The sequence below is a fragment of the Typopeltis vanoorti genome, chromosome 19 (genome assembly GCF_054136105.1).
Source record: "Typopeltis vanoorti isolate ZY-2024b chromosome 19, IOZ_Tvanoo_1.0, whole genome shotgun sequence".
Lineage (NCBI taxonomy): Eukaryota > Metazoa > Arthropoda > Arachnida > Uropygi > Thelyphonidae > Typopeltis > Typopeltis vanoorti.
Window position 1 is genome coordinate 97,282,275 of NC_143567.1, and position 23,084 is coordinate 97,305,358.

General features: G+C 34.5%; 1 protein-coding gene across 1 annotated transcript in view; it reads left to right on the plus strand.

Annotated features, from left to right (window-relative positions):
• Nucleotides 1–23,084, plus strand: part of ppan (Brix domain-containing protein peter pan) — a 109,742-nt gene that overhangs the window by 15,135 nt on the left and 71,523 nt on the right. Inside the window, exons 2-3 of the mRNA XM_090409224.1 lie at nt 13,475–13,511; nt 20,217–20,387. Of these exons, the coding sequence (XP_090265350.1) occupies nt 13,491–13,511; nt 20,217–20,387 (192 nt within the window). The 5' untranslated portion in view covers nt 13,475–13,490. The remainder of the gene's footprint in view (nt 1–13,474; nt 13,512–20,216; nt 20,388–23,084) is intronic.

Below are 23,084 nucleotides of genomic sequence, written 5' to 3' on the forward strand. Positions count from 1 at the left end.
TGTTTGCTTATACTTGGATTAAACAATATGAAAATATGACTTCTGCATTACATAATGCATAGTATTATACATGTCTGTAAAGATGTGTGCTTTGCATTATGGGATGTGAAGTCATTAGCTTCTTTATACAAGTTGCCTCGGTACTGAAAATACTTCAGGCACAAACTTTGTTTGCTTACACTTGGATTAAACCAAGTATATAATTTCTTAAGTTTTGTCGATTTGGAAAAGGCATATGACAAGGTGCCAAGAGAGAAGCTATTCAATACGCTGCAGTTATATGGTGTCAATGGGGCATTATATCAAGCAATACTTAGTCTTTATTTGAGTTGTGAGTCAGCAGTTAGAATTGAAGGAAGTACAGGAAGATGGTTTAATGTTAAATCTGGTGTGAGACAAGGATGTACATTATCCCCTCTGTTATTCATTATCTATATGGATCACATTATGAAGGAATGTGGTATTAAACCTGATATCAAAATTGGAGATGTTAATGTCAGCTCTTTGCTTTATGCGGATGATGTTATACTTCTAAATAAATCCGCTACAAGTCTGCAAGATTCTCTGACTAAATTGAATAGCTGTTGTAATAGATATGGTATGAAGGTCAGCAATAAAAAGACAAAGACAATGAAAATAGGCAGAATCATTGAAAATGTCAACTGTGTTGTGAATGGAGAACCTGTGGAACAAGTAAAACATTTCAGCTACTTAGGCACAATTTTTACTGAAGATGGTAAACTAAATATAGAAATAGACAACAGAATCAGCAAAGCTGGTATCGTGGGAAGTCAATTGAATAAATTCATATGGAATAAGAAAGAAATTAGTCGGAACACTAAATTAGCTGTATACAAGACTGTGTTCAAACCAATTTTAACTTATGGATCTGAGAGCTGGGTCAGAAGTAAAACACTTGACCAAAGACTAGAGACCGCAGATATGAGAGTCCTGAGAAAGATTAGAGGTGTGAACAGATGGCATCAATGGCAATATCATATTGAAAATGAGGATATTAGGAAAGAACTTGACATTGTCAGCATCCAGGAATGCGTTAGCAGAGCTAATCTCAGATGGTATGGTCACTTAAATAGAATGGGAGAGGAAAGATTAGCAAAACAAGTGTTCTCTGCCAGGTTGGCAGGAAAACGACCCAGAGGAAGACCAAGATATAGGTGGATTGATACAGTAGAAAGTGCCTTAGACGATAGAAATATAAGATCTGATAATGTTGGAGTCTTGACAAGTAACAGACTGATTTGGAGGAAAATTGTAGATAGGAAGTTAGTAATGATGTAATTTTTTCATGTAGTACTGTCATATCCTGTACACCCCTTGAGGGTACATGGCAGGAATTTGATGATGATGATGATGATGATGATAATATAATTTCTTGGTATCTTTAATTTTTAGTGTGCTGTGGACTTCTTTCATAGCCTAATTCAGGGGTCGGTAACCTTTTCAGACTTGTGGGCCACATTCAGCTTTTATTTTTAATAATCAGGCTGCAAGCGTTTAATTAAGAGAAAATGGTGAGTGAAAAAAATACAGGTATCCCTTGCTTAATGCGGGATTTGATTAACACTGTGAAATTAATTGCGGTAATCCCTTGATATACGCGACAAGAGTTTTGATTAATGCTCCTTTAACCCTGCGGAGCTCGCAGATGATCTGACAGATACATGCAAAATGTTTAATATTAATATTCTTACACAATTCAGCGTATAGCTTGGAGGTCATGAGTAGTTGTGCATTCATATGCTACAAGTGATATTCCACACTGTTTTTTGCTGTCAGTTTGGTTTAACATGTTATGTAAAGGCTTGTGATATTTGACAGCAAATTGTATCTGAGAGACACCATGACCTCCGATGTCAGTATATTATGGTTTAGTTCTTTTTTTTTTTTTTTTTTATTCTTTGTTCAATAATTTCAAGATTGTAACTGAAAATAAATAAACAATCATGTATTACTGAAATAGAGAGCCAAAGGATTATTTATCATACATGTCCTCTAGGAGATGTGCTTTACATTATGGAAAATACTAAGGAAGTGATCTGGAGCTTACTCCACCTTTACTACGAGTTGCCCATAAGGTTGTTTATGCTTGTGTCCGCCGAAACTTTCTATATTTTCTGCACGAAACTCTTGTAGTTTCTATATTCGGCTATGAAATAATGTTGGATTCAATATCCACTTAATTTTTACCATCGTGTATTATATTTGAAGTATTTTTTCTTTGTTTTATTGCTTGTTTGCCGAGGTCTGGAGAGTCATTTTGCTTGTTATCATAGAATTTATGCTGATAAGAAAAAAATAAACTGTTCAAACGACTCTTGATGACTTCTTTTGATAAAAAATTGCAGTAAATAATGTAGGTACAAGTATTTATTAAACATTTAATTTGCATTCATTTTTTATCTTTCCTAAAAGAGTACCATATAAAAGAAATTATTAATACAGTAATCGATCATGGAAGAATTGTGATTTTGATATATGCGGTAACATTGAGGGATTAATTAACTGCGTTAATTGAGGGATACCTGTACTTAACTTATCAGTTTTTATTATATCCATCTTAAAAAACACAAACATTTAAAGTACAACATTCTTGTAATGACATCTGATATAATTTTCTTTCATAACAGCAACACTTTTATGACAAACAACACAAAGGGGCTTATCTCCATTTTCAATAAAGAAGTACTTGTTGTTCCATTCATCATCAAACATTCTTCCTTCATCTGCAATTTTACGTTTTCTTGTTGAACTCATTTTTGAAATTTTTTTTAACAAACAAATATATATTCTCTGAAAATAATAGTTGATGTCATTGAATTATATTAAAATATGGACCAGGGAACTTAAGTGCAAAAATGTGCCAAAATCTCAGTTGTTCAGATGAAGTTGCCTTTGTTATCCCAACTCATGATGACTCACACAGTTGATTCGTGCCAAGTTGCACGACAATATCACAAAGTATGGGTATAAAATTATTTTTAATTTATTATTCATATTATAAAATGTGTTATTTAAATAATTCAACATATGGGCCACATGCCATGTAAGTATTGTCAACCTTTTATGGGCCACATGGGGGGGGCTGTTGCCAACCCCATCCTAATTCATTAATATGTAGGTCTTTGATATATGCTGACCTAAACTGGTTTAAGATGAGGCCTTGGTTTTCACTACATATCATTTCGTTAGCTTCTTTAAATCTGCCAACATATTTGTTGAGTTCTGTGTGTGGCATTTTTGTGAGTTACCAGGGTTCTTGATGCTTTTCTTTAGTGGTGTGAAATGCTGGTCCTGACTTATGCCTGTTTTGTCTTCACATTTGATATATTCTTTGAGCTGGATTTGTCCAGATTGACCCTGGCCTTTTAAGAGGAGGGTGAAGTTGTTTTGGTGATCTTAGCATCATGGATACTTTTCTGTGGTGATGTGAAGCAACTTTTAACGTGTATTGCTGGAAAATTTTTGCTATTTTGTCTATAACATTTTTTTTTATGTAGGTAAAGAAATGGTTCCTTTGTAGAGCTGCTGTATACTTACTGGAATATATGACGGTCTGTTTAACATGTTATTGATGGTTTTAATCCTTAAGATTATATCGATTTTTTAGGAGTTTATCGTTAAAATATGTTATTTCTTTCTGCCTGTTACTGTCATCACTGAATGTGATGGCCGTTTAATGTTGTCTCAGTTTTGTGCAGGATGGTGATATGTGACATAGCACATAGATATCTTCTAGTGTTGAGATTATTTTTCCTGTAGACATCAAGTGAAAGATTGTGATGATTTTTTACTAAGATGAGAACATCTTGGAAAGGAGGTGATCTGTCTTTTTCAGTTCCTAATGTGAATTGGATTTTTGGGTTTAAGCTGTTGAGGAATTCTGTCAATTAGCGGAGGTTTTCTTCAGAGCCTATACAAATGATGAAAATGTCACTTATGTATCAAAGACACATAAGGTTTAGTATGATACAGATTGATGGCTGTTTGTTCAAATGAGTCTATGCACATATTCGTCAGTTGCAGTGAAATGGAAAAAGATTGGTCGATTGGTAGAGCCTCTACTACTAATGGCTCACGTAAAAAGTTAAGCAAGTTTGAGCACGGTTAGTAGTTGGAAGGAGTTTAATCATTCGATGCTGTTGGCACACTCTCCCTTGATGAGTCTTTGGACTCCCTGGAGGTGTCAAATAACAATAATAACAATAGTATACCCATTGTTAGGCCTTCTGTTTGCTAATAAGAGAGGTTCCAAAAGCTGAAGAAAATGTTTTCTAGGCAGGTATTTTTAAAGAGTTTGGTAGTGTCTGATGGGAAATATCCTCTAAAAATAGTCTATAATACATTTAGTTTGATCCTTTATCCAAATGTAAGCAAACAAAGTTTCCAACATCTTTCTCTAAATCCAGAGTAATTAAATAATAAGGTGGTACACCTTTTGGCAACTCGTATAGGTAAATATGACTTCTCCATTGCTTCTGCTTTAGTATCACCACTTCTGGGTCTGGCTTCTGCTGACGAGACCTCAATAAAGGTCGAAACCAGTGTCTGGGTAGTGGCTTTTCCCTTAATGCATAGCATTATTCATGTCCGCAAGGAGATGTGCTTTGCATTATGGGAGATACTGAGACAAGGAGCGATGAGAGCTTGGTCTACCTTTACCACGAGTTGCAGTCCTGAAGATATTTCAGGTGCAAACTTTGCTTACACTTGGATAAAGGATCAAACTAAATTTATTATAGTCTAACCAAGGAAAAAAAACTTTCAAGAAATAGTCTGGTTCTTCTCTTGAGATGTTCGTAAATAAACTTGTGACATCTAAACTTACCATGATGTATGTATGACTAGTTTAACATCTTAATGATATATGCACGTAAACACAAGAAAGATATTTAATTAACCAAATATTTCAGTCTGGAAATAGCAGCCCATCCTCAATGGTGTTAAAAGAACAGTTTTAAAAAATAAATACAACTTAGAATACTAACAATAGATCATTAAAAATAGAACATGCCGCGTGATGTTATATCACTAAGTATGAAATGGAATATTTTGAAGTAGAGACATGATTGAAAGAAAAAAATAAATAAAAAATAAAAATTATGAGTAATCCTGATTAGACTTTCCCAGATTTTTGATATAGATATACAGTCATTACTATTCAGGTTGGGACGATGGAGCAAAGCCTCCATGCTTTCCTTGAATAAATGTTCCAACCTATAACAGATCTATGCAAGAGGCAAGTACTGCACCAAAAGATGCTGTGGTTAGTTTCAATCCCGTGTTGGGCCAATCCAGACTTTTCAGGTTTGTTGTGAAGAATGAAGGATTGATGTTCTTGGATTCTTTTTTCAAGAGAATGTCCAGTCTGTCCAAAATAGGAGAGATCACAGTGGCGCGGAATTTGATAAACTTCAAGAAGGGATAAAGTTGAGCATTTGTCTTTAGGAGAAGGAAAATGAGAAGACAATTTGTTAATAGGTGAATACGTAGCTGTTAAATCATATTTCTTTAAAATTCTTGTAATAGGTTCTGAAATACCGGAGATATAAGGAATAGGCACTCAACGTATTGAAACTTTGTTGTTTTGTGGGGGATTATAAGAATTGAGAAGATGTTGAGTACTTTTTTCAGAAAAGCCATTAAGTTTCATGTGTTGTTGGATAGTAGAAAGTTCTTTCTGTAGATAATCAAAAGTAGAACAATTAGTTTTGGCTCTTCTGATGAGGCATTTTACAATGCCTGTTTTTTGACATGGATGATGGGCTGATTCTTTAAGAATATAACGACCTGTGAATGTTGGTTTCCTGTATACTGTAGTTGTAAGAATATTTGAAGGTGACCGGATGAGGAGAATGTCTAAAAAAAAGATAACTGGTTGTTTTCTTCTATTTCCATAGTAAACTTTATACAATGATGCAATGAATTGATGCTGTTTAAAAAAGAAGGTAAAGAGTTTTTGCTGTGTGGCCAAATAGTAAAGATGTCATCTATATATCTTACCCAAAAGGATGGTTGAGGGGAAATAGATGAGAAGAGGACTTTTTCTAAATGTTCTACATAAAAGTTGGCTAAAGCAGGAGAAAGATGACTTCCCATGGCTGTTCCTTCTACTTGGCCGTAAAATTTATTTTGACATACGAAATATCCAGAATGCATTACGAAATTGAATAATTTTATAATGTCTTCAGGAAAGATGTCAGCAAGTAATTTTAAGGGTTCCTTGAGAGGTACATTGGTATATAAAGATTCTATATCAAAGCTAACCATAAGATCTGTAGGTTGTAATGAGACATTTTTTAATTTTTCTGAGAAATCTGAGGAGTATTTTAAAAACGAATTAGAGTTGCCAGTGTAAGATTTCAATAATTTAGCTAGATATTTGGCTATACAGTAAGTAGGAGAATCAATATTGGACGAAGAGGATAGGCAACCTTATATATTTTTGGAAGACCATAAAATCTAGGAAGTCTTCAAAATGAGTTTTAAGTGTTTCAATTGTGTCTTTATCTAAACTAATGACTTCATCTAAGAGAGAATTTAATTTCTTTAGTTGTCTGTTGGTAGGATTATAATCAATTTCTTGATATGTGGAGCGATCTTGAAGCAAAAGAGAAAGTTTTCTTCTGTAATTTGCTGAGTCCATAACTACTGTTGCTTTTCCCTTGTCAGCTTTGGTGATAATGAGGTGATTATTTTTTCTCAAGGACTGTAAAGATTTCATTTCAGAAGGAGATATGTTGGAAGGAGGAAGTTTGGCCTTAAGTAGAGAAGAAGCGACTTCTAGGTAAAGAGCATTAGCTTTATCACTGGTTAGATGATTGAGATTTCGTTCAATGTTAACTAGGAAATCTTGATATGGTATCTTATTAGGAACAATAGAAAAATCATGTCCTTTTGACAGGATGAGAGTTTCGCGTTCAGTTAAAGGACGTCCGGATATATTGACAATCCAGTTATCCGGAGTTATGAAGGGCTTGGATTGTCTAGACGAAAGAACTTCATATTTACAGTTTAGATGTTGACTTAGTTTATTATAAGCACATTGAGTAGAACGTTTAGCCACATTTAGAACTATGTGAGAAAGATGTGGATCCAAATTTGTGGAAATAGAGGTGCGCAGATCAAAAATATGATGACTGTGAATAGCAAAGTCACGTTTAGCAGCTTTAAGTTGGTTACGGACTAGAGATAAACTACTGTTCTGGTAAATATTATGAGCTCCAGGAGATTTTATCGTTTCTTTAATCTTAGCAAAATTGGGAATAATCTTGTTGTTGCAGCATTTTTTTAAGAAATTGATCTTTGCTCATAACCTACCTTGTATAACTGAAAGTTTTCCTAATTTACTGGTTATTTTGGTAGCATTTTTCCCTTGAAGGATAAGAATTTGCTGTTTTAAGGATACTTGTGACATAAGACTGAATGATATATGCACATAAACACAAGAAAGATATTTAATTAACCAAATATTTCGGTCTGGAAATAGCAAATCATCCTCAGTGGTATTACAAGAACAGTTTTAAAAAATAAATACAAGCTAGAATACTAACAATAGATCGTTAAAAATAGAACATGCCATGTGATGTTATATCACTAAGTATGAAACGGAATATTTTGAAGTAGAGACATGATTGATCTCTCCTATTTTGGACAGACTGGACGTTCTCTTGTAAAAAGAATCCAAGAACATCAATCCTCCATTCTTCACAACAAACCTGAAAAGTCTGAATTGGCTCAACACAGGATTGAAACTAACCACAGCATGTTTTGGTCCAGGACTCTCCTCTTGCATAGATCCCGTTATAGGTTTGAACGTTTATTCAAGGAAAGCGTGGAGGCCTTGCTCCATCGTCCCAACCTGAATCGTAATGACTGTATATCTACATCAAAAATCTGGAAAAGTCTAATCAAGATTACTCATTAAATTTTTTTTTTTTTTTTCAATCATATCTCTACTTCAAAATATTCCGTTTCATACATATTGATATAACATGATGTGACATGTTCTATTTTTAACGATCTGTTGTTAGTATTCCAGCTTGTATTTATTTTTTAAAACTGTTCCTGTAATACCACTGAGGATGGGCTACTATATCCAGACCGAAATATTTGGTTAATTAAATATCTTTCTTGTGTTTAAGTGCATATATCATTCAGTGTTATGTCACAAGTATCCTTAAAACAGCAGTTTAACACCTTTTATTTTGATTATGAAGTATTTGGAGTTTTTGAATATATATGATTGTTTTCCAGGGGTGCTTAAGGGTCAAAGCTGTATAACTCAGAGGAGACCGCCACATAACCTTTAAAGGAATGCGGAGAACCGACCAGGGCTTCTGACCTAATGTCCAATCTTCACCTTCTCGTGGTGCACCTATGAACAAACGAGGATTGGCTAGCAATTTGGGATTTAGCCGACCAAATTATATTCTTATTGGTTAAACCAAAATAAAAAATGATGGTACAACATAACAAAATTTCATGCCAGCTGGGGGTTGCCCGGTTAAACAAGGCCCCCGTTGTTTTCGGCAGGGAACCAGGGCGAACAGCGAAAAGTCAGTTACTGGAACAAATCTGAAAACAATCCCCAACTCAACATCACTAGAGTTAAAGATTGGTACTATCAACGTAAGAAGCCTGAATGGCAAAGAAATGGAGCTAGCTGAGGAATTAGATAAGTACCAGATCGACATAATAGAGGTAACTGAAACAAAAAAGACAAAAACTGGTGAGATCTTTCTGAGCAGTAAATACAAAATGTTGTATTCAGGCAATGACAATCAAGGAAAAGAAGGAGTAGCCATAGTATTCAACACAAAATACGAGGCTAATCTTCTTGAATGGCAGTCAGTCTTATTGCCTATGGTCCCACAGGTTCTACTAAGGTAGAAGTGGAGGAATTTTTTGATGCTTTAGAGATAGCAACTGACACAATGAAAAATGAAAAGTTTGTCCTTGTTGAGGATCTAAATAGCAGAGTATGAAATGATTGTCAGACATACAAAAATATTTTGGGAAAATTTGGAGAAAAGAGCAAAGCTAATAATAATGGCAAATATCTGTTAGATTTCTGCTCAGGACATGGACTGGTTATTACTAACACCATGTTCCAACATAAAAATGTGCACAAATTCACATGGAGAGAAGAGGCCAGGAATAAGAAAAGTTTCATTGACTATGTTATTGTTGATAGTGATGTTTTCTCCCTGGTGCATGACACCAGAGTGTACAGAGGATTTGAAATTGGAAGTGATCACTATTTAGTCTTGAGCAGGATAAAATTAAATTTCATATTGAAAAGAATAATATGTAAGAGAGTTTTAAAGCAAATAAAAGTTGAGCTGCTCTCAGATGTGAACTGTAGACTAAAATACACAAAGATTATTCAAGAAAAATTGAAAGAGTTTGAGAACAGGAATCAAACCTTCGAGATTCAGTGGCAAACTCTGAAGAAAACATTGATTGATTCTGCCAGAGAGGCATGTGGTGAGGTTGTTTGCAAGGATAAAAAAAATCAGAACTACATGGTGGACACAGGAAGTTAAAGAGGCAGTGAAGGAAAGGAAGAAAGCATATCAAAAGTTCCTGGCAAATAAGTCAGCTTGTGCTCTTAGAGAATATAGAGACAAATGCAAGAATGCTAAACACTGCGTAAAACTAGCTAAACAAAAGTCATGGGAGGATTTTGGCAAGAATATAGAAAATAAATATCAAGAAGGTGGCAAAATATTCTGGAGGTTGTTGAAGAAGCTTAGGAATGGAGGAAAGAGTGCTGTAAAAGGAGTTAGAGATGATAAAGGTGACATGAAAATGGGAGAAAAAGATATCCTCGAAGTATAGAGTAATTACTTTGAAAAACTGTTAAATGAAGCAAGCAGTAATGACAGCACAGTGGTAAGAAACACTGACTAGGCATGCAGTCAGGAATACATATCCATTCTTGAAGTAGAAAAAGCCATCAAAGGCTTGAAATGTGGAAAGGCAGCAGGAGTAGATGATATTCGACCAGAAATGCTGACGTATGATGGTGTAAGAGTCTTACAGTGGCTGCACTGCATAGTTCAGAAAGCCTGGACAGAGGGACGAATTCCCGATGATTGGAGTATATCTCTCATAGTACCCATATATAAAAAGGGAAATAAAACTGAATGTGAGAATTACAGAGGTATTTCCCTACTGAGTGTTCCTGGCAAGATCTATGCAAGTATACTTGAGAAACAGTTGAGAAGAATTGTGGAAGAAAAGCTTGGTGAAGAACAAGCTGGATTCAGGCCAAATAGAGGCTGTCAGGATCAGATCTTTACTTTACAACAAATGGTTGAGAAAACATGGGAATATAACAAAGATCTGTATTTAAGTTTTGTCGATTTGGAAAAGGCATATGACAAGGTGCCAAGAGAGAGAAAGAAGCTATTGAATACGCTGCAGTTATATGGTGTGAATGGGGCATTATATCAAGCAATACTTAGTCTTTGTTTGAGTTGTAAGTCAGCAGTTAGAATTGAAAGAAGTTCAGATGGTTTAATGTTAAATCTGGTGTGAGACAAAGATGTACATTATCCCCTCTGTTATTGATTATCTATATGGATCACATTATGAAGGAAAGTGGTATTAAAAATGATATCAAAATTGGAGATGTTAAATGTCAGCTCTTTGCTTTATTCGGATGATGTTATACTTCTAAATAAATCCGCTACAAGCCTGCAAGATTCACTGACTAAATTGAATAACTGTTGTAATGGATATGGTATGAAGGTCAGCAATAAAAAGACAAAGATAATGAAAATCGGCAGAATCATTGAAAATGTCAACTGTGTTGTGAATGGAGAACCTGTGGAACAAGTAAAACATTTCAGCTACTTAGGTACAGTTTTTACTGAAGATGGTAAATTAAATATGGAAATAGACAACAGAATCAACAAAGCTGGTATGGTAGGAAGTCGATTGAATAAGTTCATATGGAATAAGAGAGAAATTAGTCGGAACACTAAATTAGCTGTATGCAAGACAGTGTTCAAACCAGTTTTAGCTTATGGATCTGAGAGGAGCTGGGTCAGAAGTAAAACACTTGACCAAAGACTAGAGACCGCAGATATGAGAGTCCTGAGAAAGATTATAGGTGTGAACAGATGGCATCAATGGCAATATCATATTAAAAATGAGAATATTAGGAAAGAACTTGACATTGTCAGCATCCGGGAATGCATTATCAGAACTAATGTTAGGTGGTATGGTCACTTAAACAGAATGGGCGAGGAAAAATTAGCAAAACAAGTGTTCTCTGCCAGGTTGGCAGCAAAACGACCCAGAGGGAGACCAAGATATAGGTGGATTGATATGGTACAAACTGCCTTAGACGATAGAAATATAAGATCTGATAATGTTGGAGTCTTGACAAGTAACAGACTGATTTGGAGGAAAATTGTAGATAGGAAGTTATTAATTATGTAATTTTTTTCATGTAGTACTATCATATCCTGTACACCCCTTGAAGGTACATGGCAGGAATTTGATGTTGATGATTGTTTTCCTGCATGTGGAAACAAGAGAGTTGATAAATGTTAACAGATGTAACATGTAGGTGAATATCTGGCATCCACAATGGATCCCAGTAGGTTATCCTTCTCCTGTATTTTAGATATATCATAGCTACATGGGATGACTGGATGTGTCTAAGTAATTTTTTTTTTAATCTCCTTAGGTCAATTACAAAGATCTTTAATTAGATTGTTAGGTTTTTATGAATACTCCAAGTGGGGTCACCATTGTCCAACTTGAAGTAATGCTTATATATATATATATTTTTTTTTTTAATATTGCTCCCACCTATTAAAGGTTATTAATAAACCTATAGTACATTTTGTACCATGGTTTGGCAAAGGATCTTGTTTTTCATTTTTTTATATTTTTGAATTGATTTATTTTTTACATAATCTGGAAATCCTTCTCTAGAGACAAAACATGGAACTTTTTCAAACCACTTCAGTCTTCCAATAATCAGGGAGGTGGTCCCACACACCAGACACTGATATTTATTTCCCACCTAAAGAAAATCATAAACATCCATGCCCACTGCAGGATTCAAACCTGCAGCCTGTTGGTTGGAGGGTGGGTATACTAACCACTCGTCCAAAACAGGCCAGGAAGTTCACACAATGTCAATAAGTATTGACATCACTTAGTCTCATCTTATGTACTTGTTCGAATGAGGAACTTTCAGTGACATTTCCTTTATCTACTTATACCAGTACTAAGGTGTCATTTTTTCATCAATTCCTCAGTGCCATAAATTGAGCAATAGATCAAATTTTAGATGGATTGATGAAGCTAGTCATGCCTTAGAAGACTGAAATGTAATATGACGTATTGGAGACCTAATAACTAACAAATCAATTTGGAAGAATTAAAACTAATTAAACAAACTTCGTACCTTTCTTAAAGGTACATAGCAGGATATGATGATAATTCAGTCATATCACACCTTACAACACTTTGTATTATGACTCATATGAAGATTTTAGTGACATAAATCTGTGAATCAACCAATGTACAGTTTTCATGAATTGTTTAAGACGTTGCTTGCTGCATCCCTTTGTGTTTTGTTGTTTCACTGTGAATAATAAAATGTGTATAGCTATTATTTTATTGTTGTTGATAACGGCAGATAAAATTTAACATAAGCATGCTGTTGTTCCAGTGAAAAGAAGATGATGTTTAAACCGATTACATTAGACACTAAGATTAAAATTATTAAGTTCAGTGTTGATGGTATATTGAACATTGAGATAGGCAGCAGGCTAAACTTACTTTGCACTGTGTTGTTGTTGTTGCTTAAAGCAAAGATAAACTGAAAAGTGCTGCACTAGTTAATACTACAGTTGTCCATAAATGTGACATACTTATTGCCGAAATCAGAAAACTTTGGTGTAAATTGATAACCAAACTAGTCTGCATCATTTCCTTAAGTGCCCTTAATCCAAGGTATTCAGAATATCATTTTTGTTGTGAAAATTTATTTACATTTTTAGTTTGCATAACTGGATAGTTCATGCCTTATTTACATCATTTACACACGACTACTTAAAAACAATATTAAACTATTATATGCATCTACAAGTGTGTGTGTGTGGGGGGGTTCTCTATACAATGATCTGGAATTTAATGTATCGTATGAACCATTAGATACCAGGTTAGTTCCGGGTATGTCTGTAATTGGCATTCACAAACCTCCATGCATGCTACAGTTGAATTTGAATCTATACTCTGTTGGTTGGAAAGCAAAGATGCTGGCTAACTGAGCCATTGTATAATGTGATGTATATTTGAAAGTTGTACTAAAATTACCAAATTTCTTCCAGTAATTCCATAGTCATGCTTTTATTTTTCAAGCACAAGAGCTTAAAATGCCTTGAAGTCATTTTTTGTTTAAAGTTTTTTTTTCTCTCTTAATTAGGCAGTCAAGCTAAAAAATGGGACATAAAGGAAGAAAGGTAGAGTTAATTAAATATATTTTATTTTGTTACAATAAGATTCTCTAAAAAAAAAAAGTCATGTCAATCAGCTTAAGTGTTATTTAAGTATCATACAAGTTTTATCATTATTATGAGGTAATTTCCTTCATATGTGATGATTTCTTAACTTCAAAGTGTAATATTCACTTCATCAAGCTTCTGAAGAAATTTGATGTTTGTTAGTTCAAAATGTTGAGAATATACTGTTGTAAAACCCACAATTTGCCAATCTAGGCAGGTTGTGAGTTTGACTTAAAAATTTCTTTTGATATAGAGTGCAAAATGTATATTGTTATTATTTTTATTATATGGATATCTCCTGTTGAGTCAGTCACCTGACTCAACAGGAGACTTGCACTAAACTTTATACATATAATAACTTCATACCTCTCCGTAAACACATTCACTGTCAACTACTTCTAGCAGCACTCCATTCCACTCATTCATTACTCTCCAAACCAAAAAAAAACTAGTCTGTGTAGCTTTACTAACCACACTCTTACACATCTTCTAGGTTCTATCCCTAGTTCTCTATTTGTCATATAATGAAAAATTTCTTTTGCATATCTTATAGAATTCCTTTAATAAAAGTTTTTATCATGTTTCCTCTTTTCTACCTGCCACCTAAACTTTGGAACCCATATACCTTCATCTTCATTGGTAGCATTCCATAGACCTGTCACCAGCTTGGTTTCTCATCTTTTGCAATATGCCTTCTGAACTTCAACTCGATCCTCCATTACTCCTAAATTCATAGTGTTATCAATTTCCTGCTACCTAGTACGCATCAATATGATACACAGTATGCAATCTTTTCATCCCAAAGTGCATGACCTTACATTTTGCAACATTAAATTGACAACCATTATCCTTTGCCTGCAATATCAATTTATTTAAATCATCCTGCAGGATATCTACATCACCTTTATAAACTATTGCTCTCTTCACTTTTGCATCATCAGCAAAAAACTGAATATCCCTATTTAAGTTATTCCCTATATCATTAATATGCAAATTAAGGAGAGTAGTGGTACTCCACTATCCATTCTCATTCTCCTTGATTCCACTCTGTCATATACCACCTCTCTGGTGTCTGTCAGCCACCCACTGTCTGTGTTTCATGGATTTCACCAGTTTCATATCCATTCCGTTTTTCTCCAGCTTATGTAATAATTTTCCGTGAAGTATTCTGTCAAATGCCTTTGCACAGTCTATCAGTGTCATATATAGCCCTTTCCAATATGCCCATTCCTAAGATATTAATTGGTCTCTAATGTGCTACTTCTATCTTGGAGCCCCTTTATGTAATGCAGTTATCGTATTCCCTTGAAACCTCCCCCCCCCCACCATTATTTTTGATAACACTCAAATTCCCAGACAATATGAGATTTCTTTTCTCAGAATTATCCTGACATCAAGCCTCTCCTGGCGTAAGCACATCACAAGCATTGCATCCTCAGCTTCCAAAAAACTAGGTTTTCTCTTTCGCTCAAGACGCTGCTTCACCTTTAAACAGCTGTAAAAATATCAATGTTAAATATCATGTGAAGGATACATTTGTATTGGTTGAAACGAATGATTTATAAGGAACAAAATATAGTATGAGAAAGAGGTTATATGTCAGACTACAAAGAAGAGCAAAAGTGTAAAGATTGATATTGTCACAATATGATTAAAGTGAAATGAGCAGGAAAGCTGATTGCAAATGAGTCACTAAATAGATTGTATCAGAGATTGTGTGCATTATGTAGATGTATGCGGTAACTTTGATGGTTAAAAGGATTTGTACATGAACTATGGATTGCACTTGAGTGGTGTTTGGTATTAGAAACTTGGAGAAATTGTTTGTGAAAGATTGAATGGGAATTGTCAGGGAAAAAACTAGATATGCCTCATTGAAAACATGGATGCATTATTAAATTATAAATAGTAGAAATCGAGAGAAAGAATGATATCTTGTCAGGAATGACTAGGAAATACAGTAGTTTGGTCAGGGAAGAAAATATTTACTATGGAAATGGGAAGGGGGTTGGTGTAGGATTCAGCCAACATCTTCTCTGATTCTTCTTCAAATTTTGGCAAATAAAACTGTCAAACTTAATATATGCCATTTTTGTTGGTTGCCAGACCACTTTATCATTTTTAGTATAAAGCCAGACCTCATTTATATGCTCTCTTTTTCTAAATGTCGATGAAGAAATACTTCTTCAGTGTTTATTTCTCCTGAACATTGTCCAGCATGACATTTGCCACATGAGCAAAAAATGTTATATATAACATTTTTTTTTCCATGCTGCTTTAAGGTTATGTTGTTTCACTATGGCTCAATCAATTTTATGTTATTTTTGGTGTTCATTATAGTAAAATGACTGTGCATGTATTTTCTTGACTGTTGGCAGAATCATTGAGCATTCTGCAATGATATTCAAAACTATAACATATAATTTAATTTAACCATCATAACCTAATTCTGTGAATTTTAAATCTTTTGTCAAAGTTGACCATAACTGGTTTAGGTTGAGGGTTTGATTTTTGTTTAGAGATGGATTCTGTCCAACTCAATGCAATGAAAATCAATGCCCATCATAAACCAGCTATAGTATGTTTTTATAAGTTGCAGAACAAGGTTGCAGTGTAAATTGTGTGGCTGATATCACCAGTGAAGCATGCATATATGTTTTACATATCATATGCATCATAATTTTTAACTTTTAAAATCACATCCATTAATGTTTTTTTTTTTTTTTGTGATGTTATAAGATCTACTTTTATATATAATCAGCTTTGTTAAAACCTTCATATTTCTGAAGAAGTATATTATAGTGCATAGGAAACTAGTTGAATAAAAAAAAAATTTCATTTTTCAATTGTAATAGTAACCTTTATAAACACAGACATAATCATTCATTTATGCTGAAATAACCTTTGATACACACACCACTTAGTTATTCACATGTAACTTCATTTTGATGCCATATGGTCACTTCCATTCCTCATTGGGTTTTGGGAGTGAAGCCTTCTGGAAGAAATGGTAAGGTTGCAGATTCCCTTTGCACAAAGCATTAGTAGGATAATCACAAACATCCATGCCTATGGTAGGAATTCAAACTCGCAGCCTATTGGCTGGAGAGTGGATATGCTAACCACTAGGCCAATCAGACTGACTACACCACTTATGATCCTAAATTTTGTTGCCACCTATCAATGGATACCCCATAAAATTGGTTTCAGTCACTTGCAAAAAAGTTTTTAATTTTTTTTGCAAACTTTAGGTTTGTGGTGTTTAGGTGTCTTATAGAAGAAATGCTTTAAGTAAGGTGATATCCTGTCAAATAAATCAGCTTTTACTCTTACAGAATACAGAGACAAATGTAAGAAAGCTAAACAGTGTGTAAAACTATCTAAACAAAAGTCATGGGAGGACTTTGGCAAGAATATAGAAAATAAATATCAAGAAGGTGGCAAAATATTCTGGAGGTTGTTGAAGAAGCTTAGGAATGGAGGAAAGAGTGCTGTAAAAGGAATTAGAGATGATAAAGGTGAAATGAAAACAGGAGAAAAAGATATCCTTGAAGTATGGAGTAATTACTTTGAAAAACTGCTAAATGAAACAAGCAGTGATGACAGCACAGTGATAAAAAACACTGCCCAGGCATGCAGTCAGGAATACATATCCATACTTGAAGTAGAAAAAGCCATCAAAGGCTTGAAATGTGGAAAGGCAGCAGGAGTAGATGATATTCGACCAGAAATGCTGAAGTATGGTGGTATAAGAGTCTTACAGTGGCTGCACTGCATAGTTCAGAAAGCCTGGACAGAGGGACGAATTCCCGATGATTGGAGTAGAGCTCTCATAGTACCCATATATAAAAAGGGAAATAAAACTGAATGTGAGAATTACAGAGGTATTTCCCTACTGAGTGTTCCTGGCAAGATCTATGCAAGTATACTCGAGAAACGGTTGAGAAGAATTGTGGAAGAAAAGCTTGGTGAAGAACAAGCTGGATTCAGGCCAAATAGAGGCTGTCAGGATCAGATCTTCACTTTACGACAAATAGTCGAGAAAGCATGGGAATATAACAGAGATCTGTATTTAAGTTTTGTCGATTTGGAAAAGGCATATGACAAGGTGCCAAGAGAGAGAAAGAAGCTATTGAATACGCTGCAGTTATATGGTGTGAATGGGGCATTATATCAAGCAATACTTAGTCTTTATTTGAGTTGTGAGTCAGCAGTTAGAATTGAAGGAAGTACAGGAAGATAGTTTAATGTTAAATCTGGTGTGAGACAAGGATGTACATTATCCCCTCTGTTATTCATTATCTATATGGATCACATTATGAAGGAATGTGGTATTAAACCTGATATCAAAATTGGAGATGTTAATGTCAGCTCTTTGCTTTATGCGGATGATGTTATACTTCTAAATAAATCCGCTACAAGTCTGCAAGATTCTCTGACTAAATTGAATAGCTGTTGTAATAGATATGGTATGAAGGTCAGCAATAAAAAGACAAAGACAATGAAAATAGGCAGAATCATTGAAAATGTCAACTGTGTTGTGAATGGAGAACCTGTGGAACAAGTAAAACATTTCAGCTACTTAGGCACAATTTTTACTGAAGATGGTAAACTAAATATAGAAATAGACGACAGAATCAGCAAAGCTGGTATCGTGGGAAGTCAACTGAATAAATTCATATGGAATAAGAAAGAAATTAGTCGGAACACTAAATTAGCTGTATACAAGACTGTGTTCAAACCAATTTTAACTTATGGATCTGAGAGCTGGGTCAGAAGTAAAACACTTGACCAAAGACTAGAGACCGCAGATATGAGAGTCCTGAGAAAGATTAGAGGCATGAACAGATGGCATCAATGGCAATATCATATTAAAAACGAGGATATTAGGAAAGAACTTGACATTGTCAGCATCCAGGAATGCGTTAGCAGAGCTAATCTCAGATAGTATGGTCACTTAAATAGAATGGGAGAGGAAAGATTAGCAAAACAAGTGTTCTCTGCCAGGTTGGCAGGAAAACGACCCAGAGGAAGACCAAGATATAGGTGGATTGATACGGTACAAAGTGCCTTAGACGATAGAAATATAAGATCTGATAATGTTGGAGTCTTGACAAGTAACAGACTGATTTGGAGGAAAATTGTAGATAGGAAGTTAGTAATGATGTAATTTTTTCATGTAGTACTGTCATATCCTGTACACCCCTTGAGGGTACGTGGCAGGAATTTGATGATGATGATGATGATTTTGGTTATGCATATTTTACTACATGTATACATAAAACACAAAATCAGACTTGAGAATTCAACCTAGGGACCTAGAAGACCTAAGGTCATCTGTACTAGCCCTTGCATTCTCTGCAGCAGAATACTGTGCCCCCGACTGGGAAAGAAGGATGCACACTAACATCATAGACACCCAACTAAACTCTACCATGCGCACAGTTAGTGGGACCCTGAGAAGTACCCCTCTCCCCTGGCTTCCTGTCCTATCTAACATTGCTCCACAATATATGGAGAAGATAAGCCTCTTAAAGAATTTAATAAAGTAATGAGCAATCTGCTCCTGCCCCAGACTCAAAAATCTACCTAGTCTTTGCCTAAAATCAAGAAACTCTTTCTGATCTATGGACAAACGCTCTTCAGCTGCCTTACCATAAACATCTGACATGTGGAAAGAACACTGGTCCAAACAAATGACTTCCTGGTTGAAGATCCCTGTGCTCTGCAGCCTGATTTTGCTCTTTCTAGGAAAATTTGGTCATCTCTCAACAGGATCAGAACTAACCAGGGCAGATGTGGCTACCTACTACACAAATGAAAACTGTCAGACCACCCTTAATGCGAACCTCCATGAGGTGATGGATGAGGCCCTGGATTGGCTTTCTGGACTAGACATTGACCTATAGCTGCTTTGTATTCTTTTATGCCATACGAATAAATAAATGTGTGGAATGCATTTAATTCAGTAAGAGTATGGCAAGTTCAGATACTGTGAATTAGTTTAAGGAATGATTTAATGAACTTATGAACTTTCTGCAATGCATCTAGCAATTCTTTGGAGATCTGATAATAATATCAGAAAAAGCTTGACCCATTATTTTAAGGTATGAATATATGTGTGTAGTGAGAGAGTAAAAGGGTTATTATTTTATATAGTTTTGTTTATTTAATTTTTTTTTTTTTTTTTTTTTCATATTGAATTGAGGTATGTGTTGTGTATACTTTGATAATTTGGTCTCATTCATTCCCATGTATGAAAACTTAATCTTAAATTTTAAGTATGTATCAAAGTGAAATGCCAAATACATGGGCTTGGGAATAAGAACCTGTGATTAAAAAGAGGAAAATTAACTTTATCTTTTGACTTTCTTTTTATTATTATTCTTCAGAAACTTTTCAGATAGAAAAAAGAGTACTGAACATTTTGATCTTACTCCATTACAGGAATAAGAAAATTATCTAAACAGTTACTTATTTTTGAAATTAAAAGGCTATCACCTTTTAATTACATTTACTGATATTTATTAAACAATTGCTTCTATTTAATGAATAATAATGATTTTAGATAACCTTAGATTGGGAATTTTCTTACTGTTATACTAAAAATTCCCAATTGATAGTGTTATCCTTTATTTTCATTTCAATACAATTTAATGATAGGGGCGGTCAGCAAAAAATGCTCAAAAATCTATCGCCAACAAAGAGCCAGAAGACTTAACCAAGGCACCACATACCTTTGTGATTTATCGAGGTAGATTAGGAAGGAATGCAGCAAATTTGCTATTAGACTTTCGCAAGGTTATGGAACCATATACTGCCTCACAGTTAAGAGTAAGTTAGTAGTTTTTATTTTATTTATTTTTTATGATATATTCTTCAGACATTTAATTTCAGATTTAAGATTTGAAAATGTGAATTACTTAGAAAAGGAATAAGAGTATAACTTGAGTCATACACAGAAAAATGCTACAAAAGATTAATTTATCTTAATAACTAGAAAGAACTTCTACATTCTTATAAGTAGGCAAAGAATCACATAATTTTTTCCCTGAGAAGATATAATTTATTGAACAATGGCTTTTATATGGATTAATCCTGCATCTTTTAAGCATTCTATCATTTTTCAACAAAAATCTTCACCATTCTTTATATACTTTTACCATTGTTGAGAGTGAGATGCTATATGCTGAACCCTTTAGAAGTCTTTAATTGGATGTCAGAGCTCTTCACAAAGAGCTGTTTATTTATGTCATCATCCACAATCCTTCATAGAGTTAAACATATGGTAGTCAGAGGATGGAGAAGATCAATCCAGCCAGATGATTGGAATATTTGGCTGTATCATTTCTCTTAAAATGGGGCAGCACTTTAGGAGTGCTGCCCCATTTCTGTCTTCATGTCAACAGTGTCATATCTATAAACATTTTTGAGATAGATAGGAATTTCCATCAGACTTGCATTTTCTGCAGTAAGGAATTTAATTACCACTGCTGCTTTATATATGCATCGTGTAACAGCTGAACTACTTCAGTGTGCTTTGCTTATGTGACCAATCAGAGCACCACTCATTGTGGTGGAACTAGAGATTATTACTATCTTCTCAGTGATGTGTAAAGCTTCTGCCACATTCAAATAATAATAAAAAAAAGGCATTAGCCATTACTTTTGTACCAACAATTATGTATTAGTACTGGTATAATGTGGAATACCAGCTTTTGAGCCATTTCATAACTTTCTCAAGTCAGTTCAATTCTCCACAAAGTAAGGTGGCATTCTCGCACTTGGTGATGAAATTTATCTGCCACCAGAAACATTTATCAACGTTAATTTCCACAACAAGATTCAAACCCACAGCATCTTGCTATGAGAGTTGTGACGTTATTTTCATTCAGCCAACCAGTTCAGTAACTTAATTGGCAACATTATTAATCTATAATAATAACTGGGTAACATTCTTAGTACTGCTCATTCCAAGCAAGCGAGAATTAAATATAATTCTGTTATTTACACCAGAGCAAATCATGAAAATATATGAAAAGCCTCAACTGAAAGTAAGATTCATTCTGCTTCTTTTCCATTAACAAAAAACAAGTGGACACAGGAACACAGAAATATTATCCATTTCCTTCTCATTGTCTTAATATGTTAGGCTTACTGGCCTATCACTTTTAACCACGCTACCGGTTCAGGACGTATATATACGTCGAAGATATCATGGATGCGAAGTGCATATTAAAATTGTAATACCATTGATATTACATTGAAATATATGATGGATACGAAGCATATGAGGATGCGTATTTGATCCATAATGGCCGGTAAGGTGGTTAAGCCACTTGTCAATGAGAAGCTAATAATGATGTAACTTTTCATGTAGTATTATTATAATATCCAGAACACCCTCCTGAGGATACATGTCAGGAGTTTTATGATAATTCAGAAATTTAGTCGCGTTCTGAATTCATGGTGATGTAAATTTTTCATGTGGTACTATCATATCCTGTACACCCCTTGATGTACATGGCAGGAATTTGCTGATGATGATGAACTGTTTGAATTTAAAATTTTAATGCAAACAGTTTGTACCACATGGCTGGAAAGCAATCATGTCGTCAACAAGACATTGTTCTAACAGAACACATTTTGTCTTAAAACTTCCTTTAGATTTTTTAGTTATTAAAAATTAATTATAGAATAGACCTGTACTTATCTGCAAAAGTGGCTACCATCGAATCTGTTTAAATTAAGACAATGAAGTAAAGTTTCACACGTTTCTTTATAAAGATTAAGTGGATGTGCATGGCATTACTGAACGTTAGTGAAAGTTTTAAAAGCACTGAATATTTTTGTTGGATTTTGCCTCATCAGAAAAATCTCCACTTTTCTCAGGACAAGTGGAGATTCCTAAGGACAAGCTCTCATTTATCCAGGCATCTATCAGATTTCTTGTTCTTGTGGGTTATCTTATTTTGGACAGACCAGAAGATTTGCTTTTATTCATCTAGGAACACAAGTCTTATATTAATTACTAGGAGACTGAATAATCTGAACATGTGCAGAGCATGCTATCGACACTAAACATAGTTAACTGCAACAAGGCAAGAGTCCTTCACAAAAGTCTTTTCCTCATAGAATGTCTTTATAAAGAAACATGTGAAACTTTACTTCATTGTGCTAATTTAAACGTCTGATTGTCTATGTCTGTCCCTCTTGTAGGAGACAGTACTTTTTTAAATCTGCTAATCTTTTCTTACTTTATTTTATTTATGTGTATTTATATATATATATATACAGGGTGTTCGGGATAAATTTGACATATTTATAATTAATTATATTTTTCCGTAAGTTACATGTATTAACACACACTTCTCTTCATTTAAAAGTTTGGACCCTTCTTCATTCATATACAAGATGTCAGAAAGGATGGATAGCTGGAACCCACCTGAATCATGGAAGAGAATAACTTGTATCATGATGATTCTTGCCCGCCATCAAAATAAAGATATTACGACTGCTGCCCAATGCTCC